Source organism: Asterias rubens, chromosome 15 (genome assembly GCF_902459465.1).
Source record: "Asterias rubens chromosome 15, eAstRub1.3, whole genome shotgun sequence".
NCBI classification, from domain to species: domain Eukaryota; kingdom Metazoa; phylum Echinodermata; class Asteroidea; order Forcipulatida; family Asteriidae; genus Asterias; species Asterias rubens.
In genome coordinates, this window is record NC_047076.1 from 6,248,703 (window position 1) to 6,271,224 (window position 22,522).

General features: G+C 39.4%; 1 protein-coding gene across 4 annotated transcripts in view; it reads left to right on the top strand.

Annotated features, from left to right (window-relative positions):
• LOC117300357 (A-kinase anchor protein 9-like) overlaps positions 1 to 22,522 on the top strand; it is a 126,007-nt gene that overhangs the window by 61,567 nt on the left and 41,918 nt on the right. For all 4 annotated transcript variants that reach the window (XM_033784122.1, XM_033784124.1, XM_033784123.1 and 1 more), the window contains exons 10-17: positions 6,343 to 6,422; positions 7,528 to 7,735; positions 8,690 to 11,284; positions 11,875 to 11,954; positions 16,570 to 16,709; positions 19,149 to 19,378; positions 19,973 to 20,140; positions 22,185 to 22,415. In XM_033784122.1, the coding sequence (XP_033640013.1) occupies positions 6,343 to 6,422; positions 7,528 to 7,735; positions 8,690 to 11,284; positions 11,875 to 11,954; positions 16,570 to 16,709; positions 19,149 to 19,378; positions 19,973 to 20,140; positions 22,185 to 22,415 (3,732 nt within the window). The remainder of the gene's footprint in view (positions 1 to 6,342; positions 6,423 to 7,527; positions 7,736 to 8,689; positions 11,285 to 11,874; positions 11,955 to 16,569; positions 16,710 to 19,148; positions 19,379 to 19,972; positions 20,141 to 22,184; positions 22,416 to 22,522) is intronic.

Sequence of the window (22,522 nt, forward strand, 5' to 3'; positions counted from 1 at the left end):
TTCAGTCGACATACATTTTGTTGTCATTTTGTCGCCAGCTTGTCACAGTGTACAATACTTGATGTATGGTGGACTGCGGCGCGTTACTCTGTTCTCATGACAACTTCACAGCTTTTGGCGCTAATTAAGAAATTATTGTTGCTGATGTGTAACGTCGTATTATCTCATAAACAATCTAGTTGTATGGAAACTTGGTCAACATAAATGTGCAATAAATATTTTGAATAACATAGTCATCACACTTTTTTTAATTGAATTCTGATGGGGAGAGGGAAGTTGTCAAATTATAATCCATTAGCATTAACTCTTTCATACGCCCACCGGTTTCTAGTGGCCGGTTTAAATCCCTTTCAACTATTAGTTATGTAAAACGAAAAATAAAGATCTCATGGTCACACAGTTTTCAGAATCGGAAATTGGACTTTTGAGTATGCTATTGTGACCTGGGTTGTTTTTTTTTTGTTTTTTTTGGGGGGGGGGGGTCGCCATTTTCCCCCAAAACACACCTGAGTAATCGATAAATGTGTCAATATGATATGGTGTATGGAAGGGTTAAAAAACAAGGGTTCAACTGAATTGGTAAGTTAACAATTTTTTGTTTTACCATAGAGCAGGGGTGCGCTCCACTCGCGCAAACGTTGCCAACAGTTGCGCACGTTCGCCAACAATTTCAAGTTGTTCGCCGCCACCGTTGGCGAACGTTGGCAACATTAGGCGAACATACTTCTGAGGTGTTGGCGAGTGGTTTTTAAAATGGCGGACAAGCATACGGTATTATTTCTTTGTCACAAACATTATTACATTATCGCATCCACAGTAACTTAACAGGGACGCTAAAAGTACTATGGGAACAGCTCCCTGCTGTAAACCAAGTGCTGCCACGCTGTTAAAAACTATGCAAACAACGCGGAATATAGGTCCAAGTGGGAACGCACAATAGAATTACACCAAAGCCAGTCACGTTTGAAACTTTCCACGTGGCAGCGGTAGAAAAAGTCCAATGGGAACTCGGCTTAAGACTTGGTTCATCCCGGCCGAATCAACCAGCAAACCCTGTTCAATCTCTTAATCTGAGTTCACAAACATTTGAACATTGAGTTACTGCCATATGGTGTAGAATTCCCTTCTAATATCAGTTCAGCTTCATAGCCTATACAATGTATACACACAAGGTTTAGGGTTAAGGGCAAGCTCAAATATCTGATATATCTGATATCTGATATTAATTTGCTACGATTTTAATAAAACGTACATGTACATTGGAACATCTGATAACATACTGTTTGTACGTGATTTTGTTATAAGAAGAGAAGAACTTTTTAAGATAATCTTCCTAGAATTTCCTTTAAAAAATTTCTTTTTCTAACAACAAAACGCCATAGATACACTGTGATGTTACAATGCATAATTATGTTGTAAGCTTTGTATGTTTAGTTTATTGCCTTTCCAATCTGTTTTATGTGTACATGTATGCAATTGAAAAAAAGTGTATACGTACAATCTGTGTCTGATATCCTGCTCTTGTAATGCTCCGCAGAAATTTCTTCAGTCAGTTTTCTGCTCAAGCAGCTCTGTGAATTTAAGCCGGCATTGGCTTAATTTCAAAGAGCTGCTTTGAGCAAAAACAGGAGCTAAACACAACGAAATTATGCTGAGTAGAATGAATAAGGTTATGAGTTAAAATACAATTTCACATTATGTACATTATTTGCGACTTGCAATCCGAATCTCTCCTTCACTGGATATTTTTAAGAATACTCTTAATTAAAGGAACATTACGTAATTGGTTTTGCTAACAAAACAGTTGCTGACAGTGTGAGCACTTTATGAAATCCACCATATACATAAACTGACAAACCTATAGAAGTTTGAGATCGATTGGCCGTCTTGGTCACGAGAGAATAGTGAAAAACCGATTACAAATTTTGCATTGCATCGATGCCAAAATAAAAAATGAATAAAACGCTCACTGAGCGATAAACTCCAAGCGCGAAGTTAGATTATTTATTTCACATCAAATGACATGACATTTTAGACAGAAATATTTCAAGGGATGTTTTCAACTATCATCATCATTAGACCGTGTAAGTTTTATGTAAATCTGTGATCTTCACGATTTTTGTTTCTTACCAATTCTGTAACGCTCCTTTAAAGCTCAGGTATTTGTACAGACACCAACACGTTATTTTGTTTTGGTTGTATTTGGTTCACTGTTAAGCACTGCAGAAGTGTCTTTGACATGTACGTAAGAGTGCTGTACAAATTAATTTATAATATTCAGTTAACAATTTCCCTCATATAGCATACATGTAGCATAGCAAAGTTTAACACATGTACATCAATTGCAGCTCAAAACATCATTATTTGCTGCTCAATATGAGCTTTCAGTTTGTACAAAACAGGATCAGTCTAAACATTTTGCTGAAATCTAATGAAATCTGTCCCCGTTTTTAATGTACAGGCCTTTAAGTTCATGCTTGAAGGTGCTCAGCATGTTCCCTCTTGTAACAGGCACTTATAGGATTTGGGAACTTTTTCAAAATGTCCATAGATTTACATTAAACTTGCAGGGTTTGAAAAAGCTTCCCTTGAAATATTACTTACTGAGGTGCTGTAGTTTGTGAGAAATGAGTAAAACAATGTAATGAAAATACGTTTGTAAAAGATTTAAATAGTTTTCGTCTCATGAGACAACATTTATTTTCATGACTTTGTTTTACTAATTTCCCCAAAACTACAGCACCTCATCAGATAATATTTTCAGGGAAGCTTTCTACTATCATTATCTATCATTATCTCTTAAACATGTTAAATGAGGAAAATTGAAACTTTGCAAAGGGTACCACAGCAAAAGCACAGTGCAGTCCCAGCAATTGCTGTGAATGCTGTGGATTATTTCGAGGCCTGTACTGTGTATTTGGCTACTAATATTAAAACCCGTTTGTTCCGCCTGTATTTTTGTTGGACCCCACGACTTTAAATCTTCAATCACAGTCGTGCGCCACTGTTTATTGGAATAGTACGGTTCATCATGTATGGTCGCCTTGTTGACAGGTTCCTTTCTTTTACAGTGCATTCTTTCCTTGGATGAGTCAAACACGACCCATTATCAGTAGGTTCATTGCCTCTTGTCCGTTGTGATGGGTCGTGGAGAAAGATGCGTGCCAAAGGACACTTCTTCTGCCTGAGGCTTTTGAGTATCGTTCACGGATCTCAACCATATTGGACTTTTTTTGTAGACATGTTGTTTAATGGTGATGATAATGAGGCTGTTGTCCAAAATGGTCTCCTGTACTGTATCTCGACCATCTAGAATTTGTTTGTACACACATTAATGGTTTTCGTAATGAGCCTGTCATCTCTGCCTTCTTGGAATTATTTTGTTTACACAAGTTAATGGTTTCCATAATGAGGCTGTTATATCAGCCATCTTGGATTTTCTTATAAACTATTATTTGTGATCGGAATGAGGCTGCAGTAAAATAATTTTAAAAAATGTCATACTGTAGAACTCGGCCATGTATCGATGGTATTCATAATGAGGCTGTTATCTCAGCCATCTTGGATTTTTCTTTACACATATTATTGGTCATCAGAATGAGGCTGCAATCCAAACAATACAAACAACATGTTAACAAGTTATCTCAGAGATCTCAGCCATCTTGGATATTTTGTACACATGTTTATGATGGTCAGAGTGAGGCTGTTGTACAAAAAAGACTGTAGTCTGGAAAAAGAAAAGTGTAATGTGCTTGGATAAAATGTTCAAGCACTTGCAGCAGGGCACCCACATTTTTATATAAACTAAATCAAATTTTTAGGAAATTTGAATTAAAATTTCAATAATGGTCTTTCATAAGAAAGTGAATCAGTGAATAAGTCACAGAGAAGCGAGAAAAGAGGGGGAAAAAAAAAAATCATATTGTGATTCTTGTTGCATTTTAAACAAAAATTTCTTCCAAAATTATATGACTACATGTTCATGTATGTTACAAGTACACAGCTTACATGCAGTTTTGTAAACACTTGTAAGTTTGATCTTCAACAAGCGCTGGCACTGTTTAAACAATGGATTTGAATGACTACATTGTAGCAGTGTACACACTACTACAACAGGAAATCTCCCTCCGCTTAGCAATCATCAAGCGGTATTGGAAGGAAAAGGAAAAACATGCTTTATGTTACTATGGTTATGAGGTAATTTTGAGTGCTTTGATGGCTTAGCGTGGGGGGGGGGGTTATGTGATGTGTGACAGATTCTACATATGAGAGAAGTGATTATATCTACATGTAGCGGGTTAGAATTTGACGGGACAAGCAGTGTTGGAATTTGACTTGGTACTGAAGTGGGTGTTGAAAGACTAAATCTACTAAATGAATATTTTAGATATGGGCGGAATTGGTGTATGGTTACTGCTCTTTAAATTTCCTGAATAATATTTTTCCCTATTTAAACACTGATTTCTGAGGTTTTTTCCCTGTGGAAAAAAATGAGATAAACTGTGAATACATAGCCTGAAAAGATGTATAATTCTTACACCACATGAACATGTCCAATGTAGGCCAGCTGTACTAAAATAAAAATTCCTACTTTTTTTCAAAGGCCAAATATCATGCCAACAAATTTGTCTTGTCCTGCTGTTGATTAAAGACACTGGACACTATTGGTAATTGTCAAAGAATAGTCTTCTCACTTGGTGTATCTCAACATATGCAATAAATAACAAACCTGTGAAAATTTGAGCTCAATCGGTCATCAAACTTGCGAGATAATAATGAAAGGAAAAAACACCCTTGTCACACGAAGTTGTGTGCTTTCAGATGGTTGATATCGAGACCTCAAGTTCTAAATCTGAGGTCTCAAAATCAAATTCGTGGAAAATTAATTCTTTCTCGAAAACTATGGCATTTTAGAGGGAGCCGTTTCTCACAATGTTTTATACTATCAACCTCTCCCCAGTAGTCGTTACTAATTAAGGTTTTATGCTCATAATTATTTTGAGTATTCACCAATAGTGTCCACTGCTTTTAACTGCCTTTGTATTTTGTTTGGTATGTTGTGATTTTTCATACAGATTATTAAAACAAGAAATTGGTAATATTATTTTAGCTGTCTACATGTACATGGTATGTAAGAGGGGAAATTTTATTATGTTAGTTGTCTTTGTATTTATTTAGCTATTTATTTTATTTGTCAATTTCCTAACGGGGGAATTTTCACCAGATTTTGACTGATAGTCCTTAGGCAAAGACACTAGTGGGATTAGGGTTATTAACTGTCACATTAGTAAGATCTACAGAAAATATGCGCATAAATTGGTTAGAATTGACTGTTTGCACATTATGGTGAGTCAAAAGCTGCAGGCAGTCTGCGTATGATACCCTCTCCACTTAGAGTAATTTATTGATTTTGCTGTAGGAGTCATCCAAGCTATATGATACATAAATAAATAACACTATACAAACATACATTTACACAACTGACGTGCGTGTGTTTCTTGGTGTATTATACAGTGTACTGCAACACATAATACAGGCATGATATTCTTCATATTTTAGTCTGATTACCGATTTTTGTTCGCCCTTTGAAAAAAAACGACAAATTGTGATCAACTTGCCTGGAAAGTCTTCTACAGCCTGTTTCATGTGTACGTGTACATGCAGGCCTGATAGTTCACGTGGGCAACGAAGGCAATTGCCAGGTATGCCCCCCTGGTCTTTGCCTTGGTGCTATTGAAATGCTCCAGTAAAAAATTCACAATTTTCTGAAAGGGATGACTTTACCAAGAAAAAAATGCCTTGGTGCCCTTGCCCTTTCAAAAACGGAGCACATACATGTAGGCCTGTACATGCAGGTAAGCCCTTGTACTCAACTTGTTTTCAAGGACCAAGTATCAATTCTGATAATATAAATGTATGTACCTGTACTATATGTTCATGTATGCCATAACAAGCTCTGAAATCAGTGTGAAGGCCACGGGAGGTGGAGGCCGGTGCTGCCCTTAGCCCAATTTCATAGAGCTGCTCAGCAATTTCCTTGTGATTTTCAGGGTAAGCAAACAACAGCTGAATACCAGTAACAAGCAATATGCAATAAATGGAAATTTGGTTGGTAATCCTGTTTTTATCAAGGAAGAAATTTCATGCTAAGCACATTTTCGTGCTTAGCAGCTCTATGAAATTGGGCCCTGGTCCTAATTTGGGAGCAAGGTCACTCACTAAGAGTGGATGACACTTCATAAGAAATGTTGATCAAGTTGATCATTTGAACGGTTACATGGTTTTGATAAAAACTTTAAGATTCACTTTGGTGTTTTTTTTTCTTTTTCTTGATATTTACAGATGAGGAGAGCACAAACTCCAAGGAACTCATTGTTCAGCTGAAGCGTCGTCTCAGCCTAGAGCATCAAGAGGTCATTGAGGTCAGTCTATTATGTCAAAATCTTTGTCTTGGAGAAACAAAATTGCTCACAAGAACACATTGTTTCTGAAACAAGACTGTCTTGATTAAACATTTAAAATAAGCCACTTGCAAGATCATACCAGACATTGTTTACAATGTAGCTTCACGAAGCTTCATAATGTAAATTTTGAAAAATGTCTTATACTCTGACTGGTCACAAGTGAACACTCAAAATGGATTTTCCAGTCTCAAGACTGTAGTTGCTACATTTAATGTCACTGTGTGGATATGCCCCATGCTTTAAAAAAAACCTTACTTTGGTTTTTACTTGCTTCTATACATGTAGTTGTCTTGAGTAGAACTTTTCAAAACAAATTGATAACTAATATCATCTTATTAGTTTTTGAGGCATTGCATGGTTAGGTATTAATGTGCAATTGGTTTGCGGTAACACCACGTGTGTATTACATGTATCTTCTTGGTCGTGTAGATTTTTGTTCTTAGGGAACTAGGTCTTGCTTTTTTATTCTACTGCAGTTGAGTAGATTTCGGAATTCGGGAGACTACTTGGTTCTAAAAAAGAACTGTCCTGGGCCCAATTTCATGGCTCTGCTTACCGTAAGCACAGAATCGGCGATTACGGAACCAGGGAATTCTGTGCTTACGGCAAGCGTATTTTATGGGTTAGCAGCGAATTTTGGCTTCTGCGTACTCCACATAACAAGGCATTCTACGCTTACAATGCTAGCGGAGAAATTCGGCGCTTGCACGTCAAGCGGGGAATCGTGAGCGCACAATTCGGCGGTAAGCAGAGCTATGAAATTGGGCCCTGCTTATTAACTACTACCCGGGAGGAAGGTACTGCTGTTTTGGACACAATGCAGTTACTTTTGAAAGAGGTAGTGGCTCTATAATGCCAAATACCTATGTTTTTGTCAATCTGTGACAGGTGAAAACTGTATAGTTTTATTTTCTCTGTTAAATTGTTTAATTCCTTTTGATTTTCTGCATGCGGTTTCCACTGTTGGAAGAATGGAATAAAACACATTACAACTACATCATAATGCTGTTTGCAGTCTTGATTTTTGAGCCAGTTACAGATGGATCTTTTTTGTTAACCTCAGAGCCTTGCAGATGAGTGGGACCAGAAGGTCTTGGAGCAACTGAGGACCCTCCGAACCGAGATGGAGGAGAAGTACAAGACTGAGCTGGAGGCAGAACGGGAGCTCCTTGGCCGAGGCCCGGAGGGGAAGGAAGAGCTTGAGAGAGAGCATCGAGCAGACGTTGACCTCCTGCTGAAGGAGAGGGAGACTCTGGTCAAACAGGCTGAAGGTAAAGGTTAAAGGTCGCTATTTGGAAAGGTCATGGGGGTCAAGAGCTTAGTAACAGGTTGATGGTTGAAATTTGAGGGTTTTTCTTCTTCAAACAGGCTGAAGGTAAAGGTTAAAGGTTAAAGGCATGTCGAGGCCGAGTGGTTAAGAGCCACAGACTCGAGCTCTGGTGTTTCTGATCAGCAGAGGGTGGGTTTAAGTTCTGGTCATGACACTTGTGTCGTTGAGCAAGATACTTTACTATAATAGGAGACTTTCCAACGCTAGGCGGCAGCAGACATACCGGGTAAATTTCCATTGTTTACGTAGTTCTGAACATGCGCATAATTCTGAGAACAATGGATTTACCCGGTAAGTCTGCTGCCCTCTATCGTCCCAGAAAGTCTCCCATTGCTTTGTCCTTCAGATGGGACATTGAGCAGTAGATCTCGTATTCTAGGATTGGTAGTGTGCATACAAGAACCCAGAACACCTGTGGAAGAGTAGAGGTTAACCCTCAGGTGTTTCTGGTTCACAGCAAGCGCCCTTGTTTACAGGTTTCCTCAGCCTTGCGAGCTACAGTGATTAGCATCCTGGGTTTCAATACCAGAATAAAGATCACTATTTGGAAAGGTCTGGGGAGAGGGGGGGGGGTCAAGAGTTTAGTTTCCGGGTCAATGGTTGGGTTTTTGAGGGCAATGTATTTTAGGAGAGACAATTAATTCATCTTTATAACAATGTGTGGTAAACTTCTTATGATGAAAATTATTTTGTACATTTTTATCATGCTGGCATTGTTTTTCTATATGGAGTGGCACTCTAACAAAAAGTGAGAAACAAAAAACGCACTAATAAGCTGATTCATTTGATACATTTGAAAGTAAACAAGTTGGGGTTTCCCCATATCCCATCACTTGCTTATAAGGGAAATGCTTTTTTCTTCATACTAAATAGTGTGTGTTCATTTATTTTCCAGAAATGAGACAAAATCTGGATAGGGTCCACCAGCAGGAGCTTGGTAGCATCCAGGCCAAGGTTCAAGCGGAGTACGCCCAACTTGCCAAGATGAGAGAAGACCTAGAGCAGGAGAAAGGCCAACGAGAATCCAACACCTCCCTTAAGAGCGAACTCTTCCTCTTAAAAGCTTCCCACGCTGAGCTGAAGAAGCAACACGAGAAGCTTCTGGCAAGGAAAGAAGGTGCAGACGATGAGGACTTGACTTTGAATGAGAGAGTAAGAAGGGACCAGGCTCTTGGGGAAGAGGCTGTCCAGACCTATAATCGAGAGATTGGAAAGCTCCAAGATGAGCTGACAAGTGTCAGGGCAAAACTCCAGGATGAACACGCTGAGGAACTGGATAGGCTACGAAAGTACTTTGAGAATAGGGTGGTGGAGAATGAGAACAGGTGGGCTCAGGAGATGGGAGAACTTAAGACGCAACACGAGGCAGAGAGAGAACATGCTCTGAGGGGAGCTTCAGAGGACGAAGAGGGAGGTAGGCCGATACAAAGGAGCTATGCCCAGACCATGATGATGATGACACATCTGTCAGATGTTGAGAGCTCTCCGCCCCAGTCTCCGGAGCGATTCGCGGAGATCGAGGCGGAGGTCAAACAGCAGCTGCGGAGCGAGCTGAGGGGCATCATGGAAGAGGATTACCAGACCAGAATGGAGAATCTCAAGGAGGAACTTGCTCATGAGCACAACATGGAATTGGAGCGCAGGAATCTTCAGTTTGAGCTGAAGCTGGACGCAGATCTGGAAGCAGCCAAAATCACCTTGAATTCAAGACATAGCATGGAGATGGAAACGTTCAAACAAAATCAATTAGAGGAGTTGGAAGCCCTACGCCAACAGCTTTCAGAAGAGAACACTAAGGCAATCACGAAGCTCAGGCTCGAGTGTGCTGTTGAAACAGCACGCCAAGTCGAAGAGGAAACACAAAGAATCAAAGAGGAGCTCAAGTTCACCTATGGAGAGGAACTTTCCCAGATGAAGGATGACTTGGAGCATAAACATGCTCTCGAAATGGATAATGTTCAAGGTGAGCTGGAGTTGCAGAAAGAAATTGAAGGCAAACGTGTGAGAGCTCTCTCAAAGGATGAATTTGATTCGCAGTTTAGAGCTATGCAAGCAGATCTTGAGCAGCAAGCCCAGGATAAGATCACAGATGAGGTTGCCCGCATCCTCGCAGAGCTCACCATGGAGAAGGCCCAAGAGATGGAGGTCATGGAGATGGTTCTCACGCAGCATAAAGAGAAGATCCAGGAATTGGAAACCAAGAAACAAGATCTTCAGGACAAACTAGATAACCATTCTAAGGACGAGGAGAATGTCGGGGAGAAATATAACAATGAGTTTGCAAACCTAAAACAACAGCTCAGCGATACAGAGTTGACTCTCCAAACTCTCAGAGAAGGAATAAAAAACGGCACAGCCCCAGAGGTGGAAGAGCTCAAGGAGAATCTTGTTCGACAATATGACAATCAGTTGGAGATGATAAAGGCCACCATGACAGAGGAGATAGAATCCCTGACCAGAAACACCCAACTCCAATCTGCCAAAGAATTAGAGGAGATGCAGTTAAACTTTATGCAGGAGCACCAGGCGATGTTGGACAAGTTTGTGGAGAGCCAAGATGGTGATATTTTGGATCTCAAACAGCATCATGATAGAGATCTTGAGGACCAGCATGAACGCTTGCAAAACGAATATGAACAGGAGTTAAACGATGCTCAGGAAGCCCTCCAGGAGGAGCAAGCCAAGGAAATGGAAGAGCTCCGGAAGGTGCTGGAGGAGGAACATGAGAAAGAGTTGAATGATTTAAAAGCGCTGCACTTTGATGAAATAGAATTGCTGAAGGTTGAACTTGTCAGGACCTTAAATGAGGAGAAGGTGAAGATGCAAGAGCAGATGGAGAAAGAAAGAGCTCAAATTTTGAGTGCTGAGGAGCTCTTAGAGTCTCTAAAAGCAAAGTATGAGGAGGAGAAAGCGAGAGAGAAGGAAGACCTTGTGACTGATCACATGACCAGGTTCAGACAGGTCACAGATGAGCTAGAGGTAGAGCATCGCCAGGAGCTTGAGTCCATGAAAGACATGCTGCGCAACTCCATCGAGAAAGACTTCCGGGAGAGAACACAGAGCCTAGAAGAAGAGATCCGAGGACAGCAAGCAGAGCTCAGGACAGCGCAGGAGAAGAACGTGACAGAACTGATAGAGCTGAAGCAGAACCATGAAGAGCAACTGGCAAAGATCCGAGCAAACCACGAGGATCAACTGGAAGCCATTGCCACAGACTCTGAGCGAGAGATTGAGTCGGCCAAGTCGGAGCTTGAAGAAGCTCATCGGGATGAGATCCTCCGTCTGCAGAGTCAACTCGGAGATGGGAAGCAGGACGCCCTAATTGCTCTGAAAGAAAGTCATGAGAGGGAGATTGAAAGACTGAAATCTGAGCAAGACCAGCGTGTCACAGAGGCCGTCGAGGAGCTGATGAGGAAACATCAGGAGGAGATTGAGAAGGCCTTGGAGGAACTCCAGGAACAGTTGATGAAACAGGCTGAGCAGGAAAAAGGTGAGTGTGTTAACAACATCGTTCAAACCCCAGTAACCAAGTGGAGGTTGGAAGGCAAAAAAGCCTGGTCCCCATTTCTATGTTATAAGAAAATCCATCTTCATGATAAATATTACATACATGGAACATGTTCAAAATTGTGGCAGTATAAAAATGTCGCTGACATAATTTGCTATGGTTTTGATTTTGTCATATAAATGATAGGCATTAAAAAATGTATTGATAGAATTTCAAGCTTTTTTTCAAAGCACTGGAAACTATATTTTTGGTTATTACTCAAAATAATTGTTAGCATAAAAACTTACGTGGTAACTTGGTATTTTCATAAAATAATAGTAATGGTTTTGACCAATGCTCTGATGCTCAAAATAAAAAGCAAATCTGTTTTTGCCAACATTTGTTGTGCACCTCAAAAGTCAGTCTTTTTCTATGAAAGCCTGGGTTGAAAATGTAAACTACCCCCTCTGTTGTTGAAATATGTCCATCTTGTTTCCAAGTACTATTATTTCGCTCTTTGAGCCTACATGTACACTGTAATCACCATGCAATCCAGCTGTTCCATGACTCATGTTCCACCCCTTGTGTTTCAGGTGAGCTGGATCAGATGATGAAAGAGAAAGAAGAACAACAGAGGGAGGAAGTGGAGAAACTTGAAGAGAAATCCAATCAGGTGAGCCCTAGTTAACGGTTTCATTTCATTAATTGTCTGAAAGTGAAATATTTTAAGTCAAGCAAAGGAAAGGTGTGAACTTTTATTTTTTTAAGTTGGGGAGGTAGTGCTTTCTGTTCTACCAGCCAGGCTTCTGATAGTTGATACCCAAGCCTACATCTGTTAAGGGGGTAACCCTGTTTCAGCCCTTGGAGTAGGTGGCAATGGTCCCTGGAAAAATGCTTAATCGCTTGAAAAACGAAATCCGCAAAAAGAATTTGTAAACCTTTCTCAAAGGTTTTAAGATGTGTAATTTGTCTGTATGGTTTTTAGTGTTGTTAAATTGTTAAAGGAACATGTTGCCTTGAATCGGACGAGTTGGTTTTTGAAAAGCGTTTGGAACCGTTTGTTATGAAATGCATATGGTTAGAAAGATGTTTTAAAAGTAAAATATAATGATCCACACAAGTATGACTCGAAATTGCACAGTTTTCCTTTTATGTCGCAAACTAAGATGGTCAGCCATTTTATGGAGTCAAAATTTCGACTCCACAAAATGGCCGTGCAATTTCGAGGCATGGTTTTTTGATCATTATATTCTACTTTTAAATTATCTATCTAACCATTTGTATTTCATAACAAATGATTCTAAACGCTTTTCAAAGACCAACTCGATCGATTCGAGGCAACGTGTTCCTTTAAGCCCACATGTTTCATGGACATGTTAATAAGTACATGTACTATTATTATTTAATATATGAAAATTTGCTTCGGGTTAAAGAATTTTAATTTTTGGTTTTTACCCATATGCACCGATGTTTGTTAGCACTGTATACTCAGTACTTACCCGAGCTCTGTAAAAAAAATCAAAGGCTTATTTTATTACTCGGGTGGGATTCGAACTCTTGACCTTTGCAACTCTAGAGCATTGTCTAACCAGCTAGACCAACAAGATTGCCCGGTAGCTAGAGGCAGTTCAAATCCTTTTTTTTTTCAGCAGCGGGTACTACAAACGATTTAACAGATGAACATTTTGATAATATTATTATTTCATTCTTTAAAACTTATGTTGTACCTCAACCTTGATGTTTTCCTCAATCGAAGGAAACTTTAATACGACATGATTGATTCCAATTAGCAGAAACACCTGTTGCATTCACCTGTGCTGTTGTCATGAAATAAGCACCAATGGGTTTGGTGGTCAGATCCGTTATCAAACAATTATCGTCTGAATTTAATAATAATAAAATATTACAATAATAATAAACAGGACTATTGTAAAGCGTCTTTAAAGGCACTGGACGTTATTGGTAATTACTCAAAATAATTGATAGAATAAAAAAAATAGTTGGTAACGAGCAATGGAGGACTGTTGATAATGGAGGGCTGGCGACCGAGCGAGTGAGTGAATGAAAGTATCAAACATAGTGAAAAGCGGCTGCCTCTGAAGTTACAAAGTTTTTGAGAAAGAGGTAAATCCTCACCCCAGGCCTGATACTTCACGGAGGCAACGGAGGCGATTGCCTCCGTTGCCCCTTGCCATTGCCTTGGTGCCCTTGAAATGCTCCAGTAGAAATTTACAATTTCCTCATAGGGTGCCCTTTGCTTAAGAGAAACAGCCTTGGTGCCCTTGCCTTTTCAAAAACGAAGCATACAGGCCTGTCACCCAAATATTAATGGACTTCAGGACTGAGGCCTTTTATAAGGCATTGAAAGCGCACAAGTTTATACAACAAGGGTGTTCTTTTCTTTCATTATTCTCTTGCAACTTTGACGACCAATCTAGTCCAATTTTCACAGGTTTGTTATTTTATGCATATGTTGAGATACTGGTCTTTGACAATACCAATCGTGTCCAGTGCCTTTAATGATAAGTGTACTGGAGTGCTCTATGCTAGTGCTCTACCGTGACACCTCATATGATTTTGAGGACCTTTAAACTGTCTCATTGACTTTAACAGATATGTCTCTGGTAGATAAGGCACTAAGGTAAACTTTGTAATTCTTGAGCTTTTAGATTGAAACAAATCAGTTTGATTCATTTGTCAAATACCAAATAATCTTTGAATATATCTTTAATGCTTGGTGCATCCAGCAGTGACTAAAAGGTGGTCAAATTGTAGGGTGTTTAACATGGTATCCGATTGACTTTGACTTGAGTGATATTTCTCTAGCGGGAATGGCACTGGGTGAACTTTGTAATTCTTGAGCTTTTAGATTGAAACAAATAAATTTGATTCATTTGTCAAATACCAATCTTGGAATGTATCTTTAATGCTTGGTGCATCCAGCACAGACGGATTCTATCTCTTACTAATGTGAAAACTCAAGTGGAACCAACCAGAGGTCTTCTCTATAATTATTATTTTTCTCCCGTTCCGAAATGTCATATGTTACACATGTTTTCTTAGATTCCTGGAAAGCTGGACATTATTCAATCAAAAATATGAACTCCTTGAAAAATACTAAATTAATTTTTGTTTTCAAAGCAGGCAGTCGGTTTCCTGCAATGACCCTCCCCCCTCAAAATATATAAAAATGAAATAAATAAATAAATAATTGGGTCGAATAATCCCAAGAGAGTTGGAACAATCCAGGAATGTTTAAAAGTGTGCCTGACAACCAGGGACCAGGGATAATCGTTTGTTATAGCGTTATGAACACCTTGAAGGCATGGACACTATTGGTACATGTACATGTAATTACTTAAAATAATTGTTAGCAATTGTTAACAGTATAAAACATTTTGAGAAACGGCTCCCTCTGAAGTAACATATTTTTTGAGGAAAAGGTAATTTCTCACTCAAGTATTAAAAGACGCAGCCTTTTTTTTCTAGGCATCTGAAAGAACACAAGTTTGTGCAACAAGGGTGTTTTTTCTTTCATTACTCTCTTGCAACTTCAATGACCAATTGAATCAAAATTATTCACAAATTTTTTAATTTATGCATATAATGAGAGACACAGAGTGAGAATACTGGTCTTTGACATCATTACCCAAGGTGTCCAATGCCTTTTATTATTAGTTGTAGGGTGTGATTGTTGAACCTTACACCAAGCATCCTAGCTCTATGAATCAAGCATGTGAATTCTCAAGATTTTGTCCTGATTTCGGTGCTTTCTTAAAAAACTCCTTGAGGCTTTAAATTGCTATTGAAAAAAGTAAAGCATTCACCTAAGGGAGAAAGAAATGTGTCATAAGGCCTGCTTTGACCATTTTCGAAACCACAGCTTGGGGCTTGGGCTTTGGCTTTGGCTTAGGCTGTGTGTGTTACTTTGAAAAAATGTGTGCTTTTCTTATGGGGCTTCAAACAGCCTGACAGAGTCTAAGCCGGAGTCAAAAGCCGGAACCAAATCCCAAGGGCATGGTTTCAATTTGCAGTGCAAGGTGACTGTGCAAGCCACGCTTGAAAGTTGAAAGTAATAGTGGGAGTAAAATAGTATGTGTCCGTCCATGTGTTAACTCCAGACGCAGTTAGTGTTTTGACTTTATCTGTTCCAAATTTGATCGGTTTTGTTGTCATTTAAAGGGAAGGTACACGTTTGGTAATTGTCAAAGACCAGTCTATTCACTTGGTGTATCCCAACAATAAGCATAAAGTAACTAGCCTGTGAAAAATTGAGGTAAATTGGTCTTCAAAGTTACGAGAAAATGATGAGAGAAAAAAATACCCTTGTTGGACGAATTTGTGTGCTTTCAGATAGGAATTTATTTTAGTGAGAAATTACCTTTCTCAAAATCTATGCTACTTCAGAGGGAGCCGTTTCTCACAATGTTTTATACTATCAACAGCTCCCCAAAGCTCGTTACCAAGTCAGTTTTTACGTTAATATTTGTTTTGAGTAATTACCAAATTTGTACCTTCCCTTTAATAGCTATCACCAGCATTGAGTTTACAATGTGTTGGATAATGATAAGTGAATTTCTGTGTGTTAAATGCCAGACCCAGTTGAGGCAAACATTTCCTCACTCTCCCTTTCAAATTCTCACTTCCTGCAGGAGCGTCCCCCCGAGACATACCATTATATTGGTAGGGGTGTGTCGATGAACACCAATAATAAGCCAGCCGTTAAAAATCAAATTTGTCATGTTTTTTTAAAGACATGTTTTTACTGATGTGGATTATGCGATGCTTCAGTGCATAATTGATAACTGGAGCGGTTGATTCAAGTACCATCCATGGCAATTTAAGGATTTCACGTTAAACTGGGATCTCCTCCCCACCCTCGATGAATGGTATATCCCACATCCTGCATGGTTGATTCTTTATTACATGTTTTCATATATGGTACATCCTTAGATTAATTTTCTATTAATTTTCTATGCATTTATGCAGTTGCTTTCTCGCTGAAAGAGATGCTTTAATTTCAATTCATATCTCTAGAGCAGATGTTGCTTGTTATCTTCAACATTGTTTTTCCAGTATTCTGCGGAGACGTATAATTTAACTTGTTATGTTCCAACCCCTCTGTTGTCATAGTACGCTACATGACTCATAGTCTTCGGCTCGAAACCTTAAGGCAATCATTCTTAGCTTTTTCTCCAAGATGGCAGCCCCCATACCAGCTACCCATTGAGTATTTAGTTCATTTTGTATTCAACATGGCCGCCACTTGTCTGCTCTTGTATCCATAGTTACAGCAGGAGAACATGGCGTTGGTGCAGCAGATCTCCACGTATGACACAGTGATAAGTCGACGAGAACGCGAGAACGAAGAAGGCGGTAATTTAGTCAGCATGATGAGGGCAGACATGGATCGCTTAAACACGGACAGGTAAGATATTTATCTACTCTGTCAATATTTCTCTTTCTACTGGGAGCAGTATGTTCCATTTTCCCACCTTCATTTTTCTCCTGTAAGTCCCACCTCGAGTGGCCATCGTCCTGTGATTGGTGACCTTATGCAAATTAACGAATAATTGAATAAGTTAATATTATTTCATTTGGGTTACCCCATGTGTATTAAAGCACTGTTTACGCAGTACTTTCCCGAGTTATGCAAATAAATGAATAAATACATTGTACATTCACGTATTTCGCTCCCACACAGCTTTTATTTAATAGTGTGTATTGACATTTGTAGGAACGACATGTTGTCGTTCTTAAATTTTGTTTTGAGTCGTTAACGTTTGTTCCTAGTTATAATGGTAACAACTGTGTTAAATGCTTAGAACTACATTCTACTCAGACTCGTTGATTACTCTTTCCACCAAATAATTCTTACATTACTTAAAGATTTTCTAGAGGAAGTATACCAGAAACATTTGACCAATTACATCAAAATTGTGATGGGTTTTTTTCATCGGATAGAAAAACAAGTAGCTCAGGCTTAACAGATTAGCTAGGGCTGTTTCCTGGAAATTAAATTTCCTGAAAATGAAGTAGATGTACAATGTACATCAAATGCGATGTTTTGTCGAGCATACGTAAAAGACTTGTCACATGTGAAAGACCTCTATAAAGAAATCATTTTACCTTCTGGAGCTACATGTACACACATTTTAGAAATAACAACCGTGTATTAAGCAAACTTGGGCTGAGGGTTTTTCATTTTGTTTTTTTAAATGTTTGCTTTTGCCTAATTGAATTACTTGTCTAGTCGAAATCCAATTTAGTTTAATTTGAATTTGTGGTGGAGAGGCAAACATACTTTCACTTGTTTATTCCTTTGAATATGCAAAGTCGAGTTCAAGCCAATATTTTATTTTAGTCTATGTCCAACAGCACGAGCGCAAATGCATGACAATTTTTTTCTTTCATTACTCTCTTGCAACTTTGATGACCGACATGACCGATTGACTCCAAACTTTCACAGGTTTGTTATGTTATAAATGCATATGTTGGGATACACCAAGTGAGAATACTGGTTTTTGACAATTACCAAACGTGTCCGTGCCTTTAAAATCTGTTGACTTTCTGTAACTGTATCAAAATTTACTTCAAGGACCAAGTATCATGCCCCCGATGGCCAAAATACAAGGTTGGTATCATCCAAATATAACTTGTATTATTTATTTATCAGGCATGATGTTCTTTAAGTCTGTTTTCCGATTTTGTTTTGCCCTTGGGAAAAATCATGTTTTGTTTTTAATAAGGCCTGAAAAGTCTATTAAAGCTGACACCATGTGTACATTTAGGACAGCCTTAATGTACTTGATAAAATGTTCCTACCGGCTTTCAAGGACCAAAATGTCAAACATATCTGGTTTATAGATTAGAACTTTAGGTAGCAGGTTGAATAGATGTGAGTGTAACACAATCAGCAAAATATATAAGTCAAATAACTGAAAGAGGAAGTTACATAAATATTTATTTTAGTATCATTTGATCTGCAAGAGAAACAAGTTTTGAAGTTTCTAGAAAATATATAAACCATTAAAGTATTTTTGATCAAGACCAAATAATTTGTATCATTTTTTTTTAGGCCATATGATAAACTGTAAGGAACCAGTTTCGACATGAAAAGCTACGTATGCATGAGGGCAAAAAAATAAAAAATTGAAGGAAACTAGACATGCTAGACTGCAGGGCCCAACTTTATAGCTCTGCTTAGGCAGAAAATATTGCTGAACAATTTACAAAAAAGAGCTGGATACCAGTCACACATGGCACATGTAACATGGTGTTTTGGCTGGTAATGTTATTCTAGTAAGCAAAAGTTTGTTGTGCTTAGCTACTTGTTGTGCTAAAGCAGCTCTATGGAATTGCGCCTTGGTCTTGTTCAGTTGTTGGGTTAAGGGTGAAGTAATAAAACTACTAGACTCTGGCCTGTGGTCTAGTGGGTATTTGGAGTCCTGAAAATTATCAGAGACAAATCTCACAGGTTGTTCCTTTTGATGTTCTATTCAATGAAAGTAACGGTTGTCAATTATAACATTTCCTTCCTCTTGTATAAATCAAAATTAATCTCTAAACACTCAGCGTAGATTAAACAAGCCTTTCTCAACTTACAGGAACATTACAGAATTGGTTTTTGTTAGTAAACAGTTGCTGGCAGTGTAAGCACTTTTTGTAATACATAAACTGACAAACCTGTAGAAATTTGAGGTCGATCGGCCATCTGGGTCACGAGAGAATGTTTCAAGGGATGTTTTCTACTATCATCATCATTAGACCATGTAAGTTTTGTGTAAACCTGTGATCTTCACGATTTTTGTTTTTACCAATTCTGTAACATTCCTTTAAAAAATCAATTATCCCCTTGTGTTTCCAGGGAAACACTACAAGAGGCAAATCAGCACCTGCTTCATGTCCTGACCAATGCAGTCCGTGCTACCATGGCAACGGAGGAAGCCATCAACAGGCAGATGGCCAAGCTGGCTGCCACGGATACGAGGCCGGCCGGTGAGGGACGATCTGACAGTAGGGACACAGAGGGACGGACAGAGGCTGAAGGAGAGGCTGCAGAGGGGGTTGATGGTCAGCCGCAAGGTGCTAGTGGGGGTAAGTCTTAGAAAGGGGGATACAGTCACTCAGAAGTCCATTTCACATACTCTATTCCCTTGGGTTGCCCCTTGGGAATAATGGCTAGCCTTTTCACACTGTGATCTGCCCTCTGTCTGCCCGGCAAATGGGCTTACATGTAGCCCAGGGAAAAGCCACCTCTGCTCTGGAGTAAAGGAAAGCGGTTAAACCCCTGGGTGACCTTTGAACTGGAACCCTGTGGAATAGGGACGCAGTGTGAAAGTGCTCCTGGTAACCGTTGGGTAAAAAAAGTCCCGGAGCCTCCCTGGGGCTATATTCGACTAGAATAAGAGATACAGGGTGAAAAGGGCTTATGAAGAGTATTTGACGGCCATCTTGGATGATGTGATGTGACGTAACATCTACGACTTAAATCAAAGTGAAGCTTATGTAAAATGGAACAAGAAATGAAGTACAGGGAATTATTTCAATGCAGCAGTTTTGCAAGCGAAATATTGAACTGAACCTGTTTTGTGCACACTGGATGCTAACAATTTTGAGTAGCCACTGGTAGTTATGTGGGAACCAGACCAATATGGCTACTACATTTCTGTGTCCATTATCAATCCACAGTGTCTCTGGCAGTGGCTGATCCACCGCGTGATGATTCCGGTGACGCTCTTCATGATACGAGCGTCGTGTCGTTCTTAAGTGACGAAGGGTTGGAGCTCTCCCAGCAGCTGATGGAGAGTATGTTCACGGGGCAAGATCTTGACACGGAAGGAGTGGAACTTGTCACAGGTTAGTTAGGTCCAAATTGAACCTTGTTCCCTGTGTGCATTTTGTAGTGACCAATGCTGGTTCTCACTATACCAAAAAGGTGCCTGGCTATTTTTCCCTCCAATTTAGTTTTGGTACTTTGATAAAACATTATTGCAGGCATGATATTCTTCCTTCTTGAGTCTAATTTCAAATGTTGTGTCCCTAAAAATTAGCAAAATTGTTAATAAATAACCTGATAAGTATTTATAAGCCTTTGCTATTTGTGCATGTACATGTACATGTAAGTCAGCCCTTGTAATAAAAAAAAAACTTCCTAAACTATCAAAAGTCTACTTTCATTGTACGAAAGAGGGACTGATTTGTTTTGCCTTCCCAGTCTCAGTGAATGGAAGAAGCTTTATAAGATTGTTACTCCATGATGGAAGTTTATCGAAAGTGGAGATTGAATCTTTTCTGTTTAACCCTCTGAAAGGCTTACTTACAAACTTCTTAATAGAGTGCACCTGATTTTTTGTTTTCAAACGTTGGGAATTGTTGAGGACCTTTCATAATTGAGGGTTGTAAAAGTTTTCAGGCTTTCTATTCTGTCTGGCTTCATAAGTGGGCAACTTCCTTGTAGCTTGTTCCCTTTCTCCGAGTTTGGAATAGTTTGGGACAAAAATGAAAGTAATAGAGACGTCTCACATGGAGGCAAACATCTCTCGGTTTCCCCAGGAAATTAAGGTAATGTGGATCCAATGGCAGATCTGTCCTCCACAAAGCTCCCCGGAGAACTTTGTAGAAAGTTGAGCTGAAATGTTGAATTTGAGATGCACCTGTTGTCTGACAGGTTCATTTACGCCATCCTGGGCTGTAGCCTACTCCTGAGCTCTAAATTTTGCTTAGCATGGAGAGTTCTTGCTAAGTAGGAACTGGCTGCCTGCCAAAATATTATATGGAGTACACTGCGAGGCCTAGAGTTTTGTTGAACAGGTTTTGCTGGTAATGCATGGTTTCACAACATTTAGGGGGCGTCTCAAAAGTCGGGCGTGTTCTATGTGCAAAAGAATGTTTCCTTGGGCACCTGCCCATGATCCATTGAGCTGCCAGACTGTTTTGATTGACATTGACCATTTCATTGGTTCAAAGTATGGGAGCAATCCTACATTCATATTTTAATGGGAGACTTTTTGAAAGCTCTGCCACTAGAGGGCAGCAGACCTACCAGGTAAGGGTGCACAACTCCTATAGCAAACAATAGTAAATGCTAAAAATTCAAAAATACTCAAAAAATATTTAGAAGTCTCTCAGCCTCTTGCAAATTAAATCAGATACATTGTCATACAACTTAACTTCAGATTTCTTCTCAATTTTTGGTAGGTCAGCATTTTGGAATTTTTGCTAATTACCCTAGAAGAAACACTCCCAAAAACTCATGCACACCGCTTGTTATCATTGGGGAACTCGTGTCCAGTACGTCCTGTTTCAGAACAGTTTGGTTTATGCTGGCAATGTGTTATGAAAAACAAAATACAGTTTGGCTAAATCTAAAATACAAAATCAAAAACACGCAAAACACAAGGTATTTGCTGTCAGTGACCGTCACTCATGCTTTTCCTATTCCTTAGTTGTTGACATTACCTGGTGAAGAGCGCCCTCTCTTGGTGATTGGCAGATAGTCTAAAGTTTCCCATTGTTCCAGGGGTCCAGTTGAACGGTCAATGTGCTGGAACACTTATTCACTACAATATGATCATTCAGACAATTCCAACATACTTTTGAGGCGCTCCCTTAAGTTGTGTTGATGAATTAGTTTGTAATCCTTTTTTCTTTCGCGGAAATCCAATTATCCATTAGTTGTAAAGACTTGATGGTTTGTAATTGATTCAAGTTGGTTGAAGTGCACTTCAGTTATCATAAAGTCTATTGGACTATGTGCCCTTTGTTTACATCTGAACCACCCTCTATTGAAGTCGTTCTAGGGGCAAATGCACAGTTCTTGTTATGCAATAATTTGGTTAAGGAATGATGTCAAAGGTCACATAATAAAATGTTACAAACCATCATCTTTGTTTATTCCTAGGAGCAACCACCCGCCTCCAGAACTCAGTAGATCGTCTGTTAGAGATGGTTTCAGCCACTGCTGAACAGATCCAGCGAGCTCGCAGCTCCCAGGCCGAGCTGTTGAACGCCACAGAGTCAAGCGTTGAGGAAGCCAGTCATCTACGGGCCGACCGAGACAGCTTGATGGTCCAGCTGAAGGGGACGACAGAGGCAAGAGAGAGTCTGGCTGTGGAGATACACAGGACGGAAGGTAAATTTTGGCAGTTATGAAAAAAAAATTGTTGAGTTATCAACCACCAGTTCCTTTTCAGACCCGACACTATTCAAAAAAGATTTACTGCAAACCTCACCTGATTA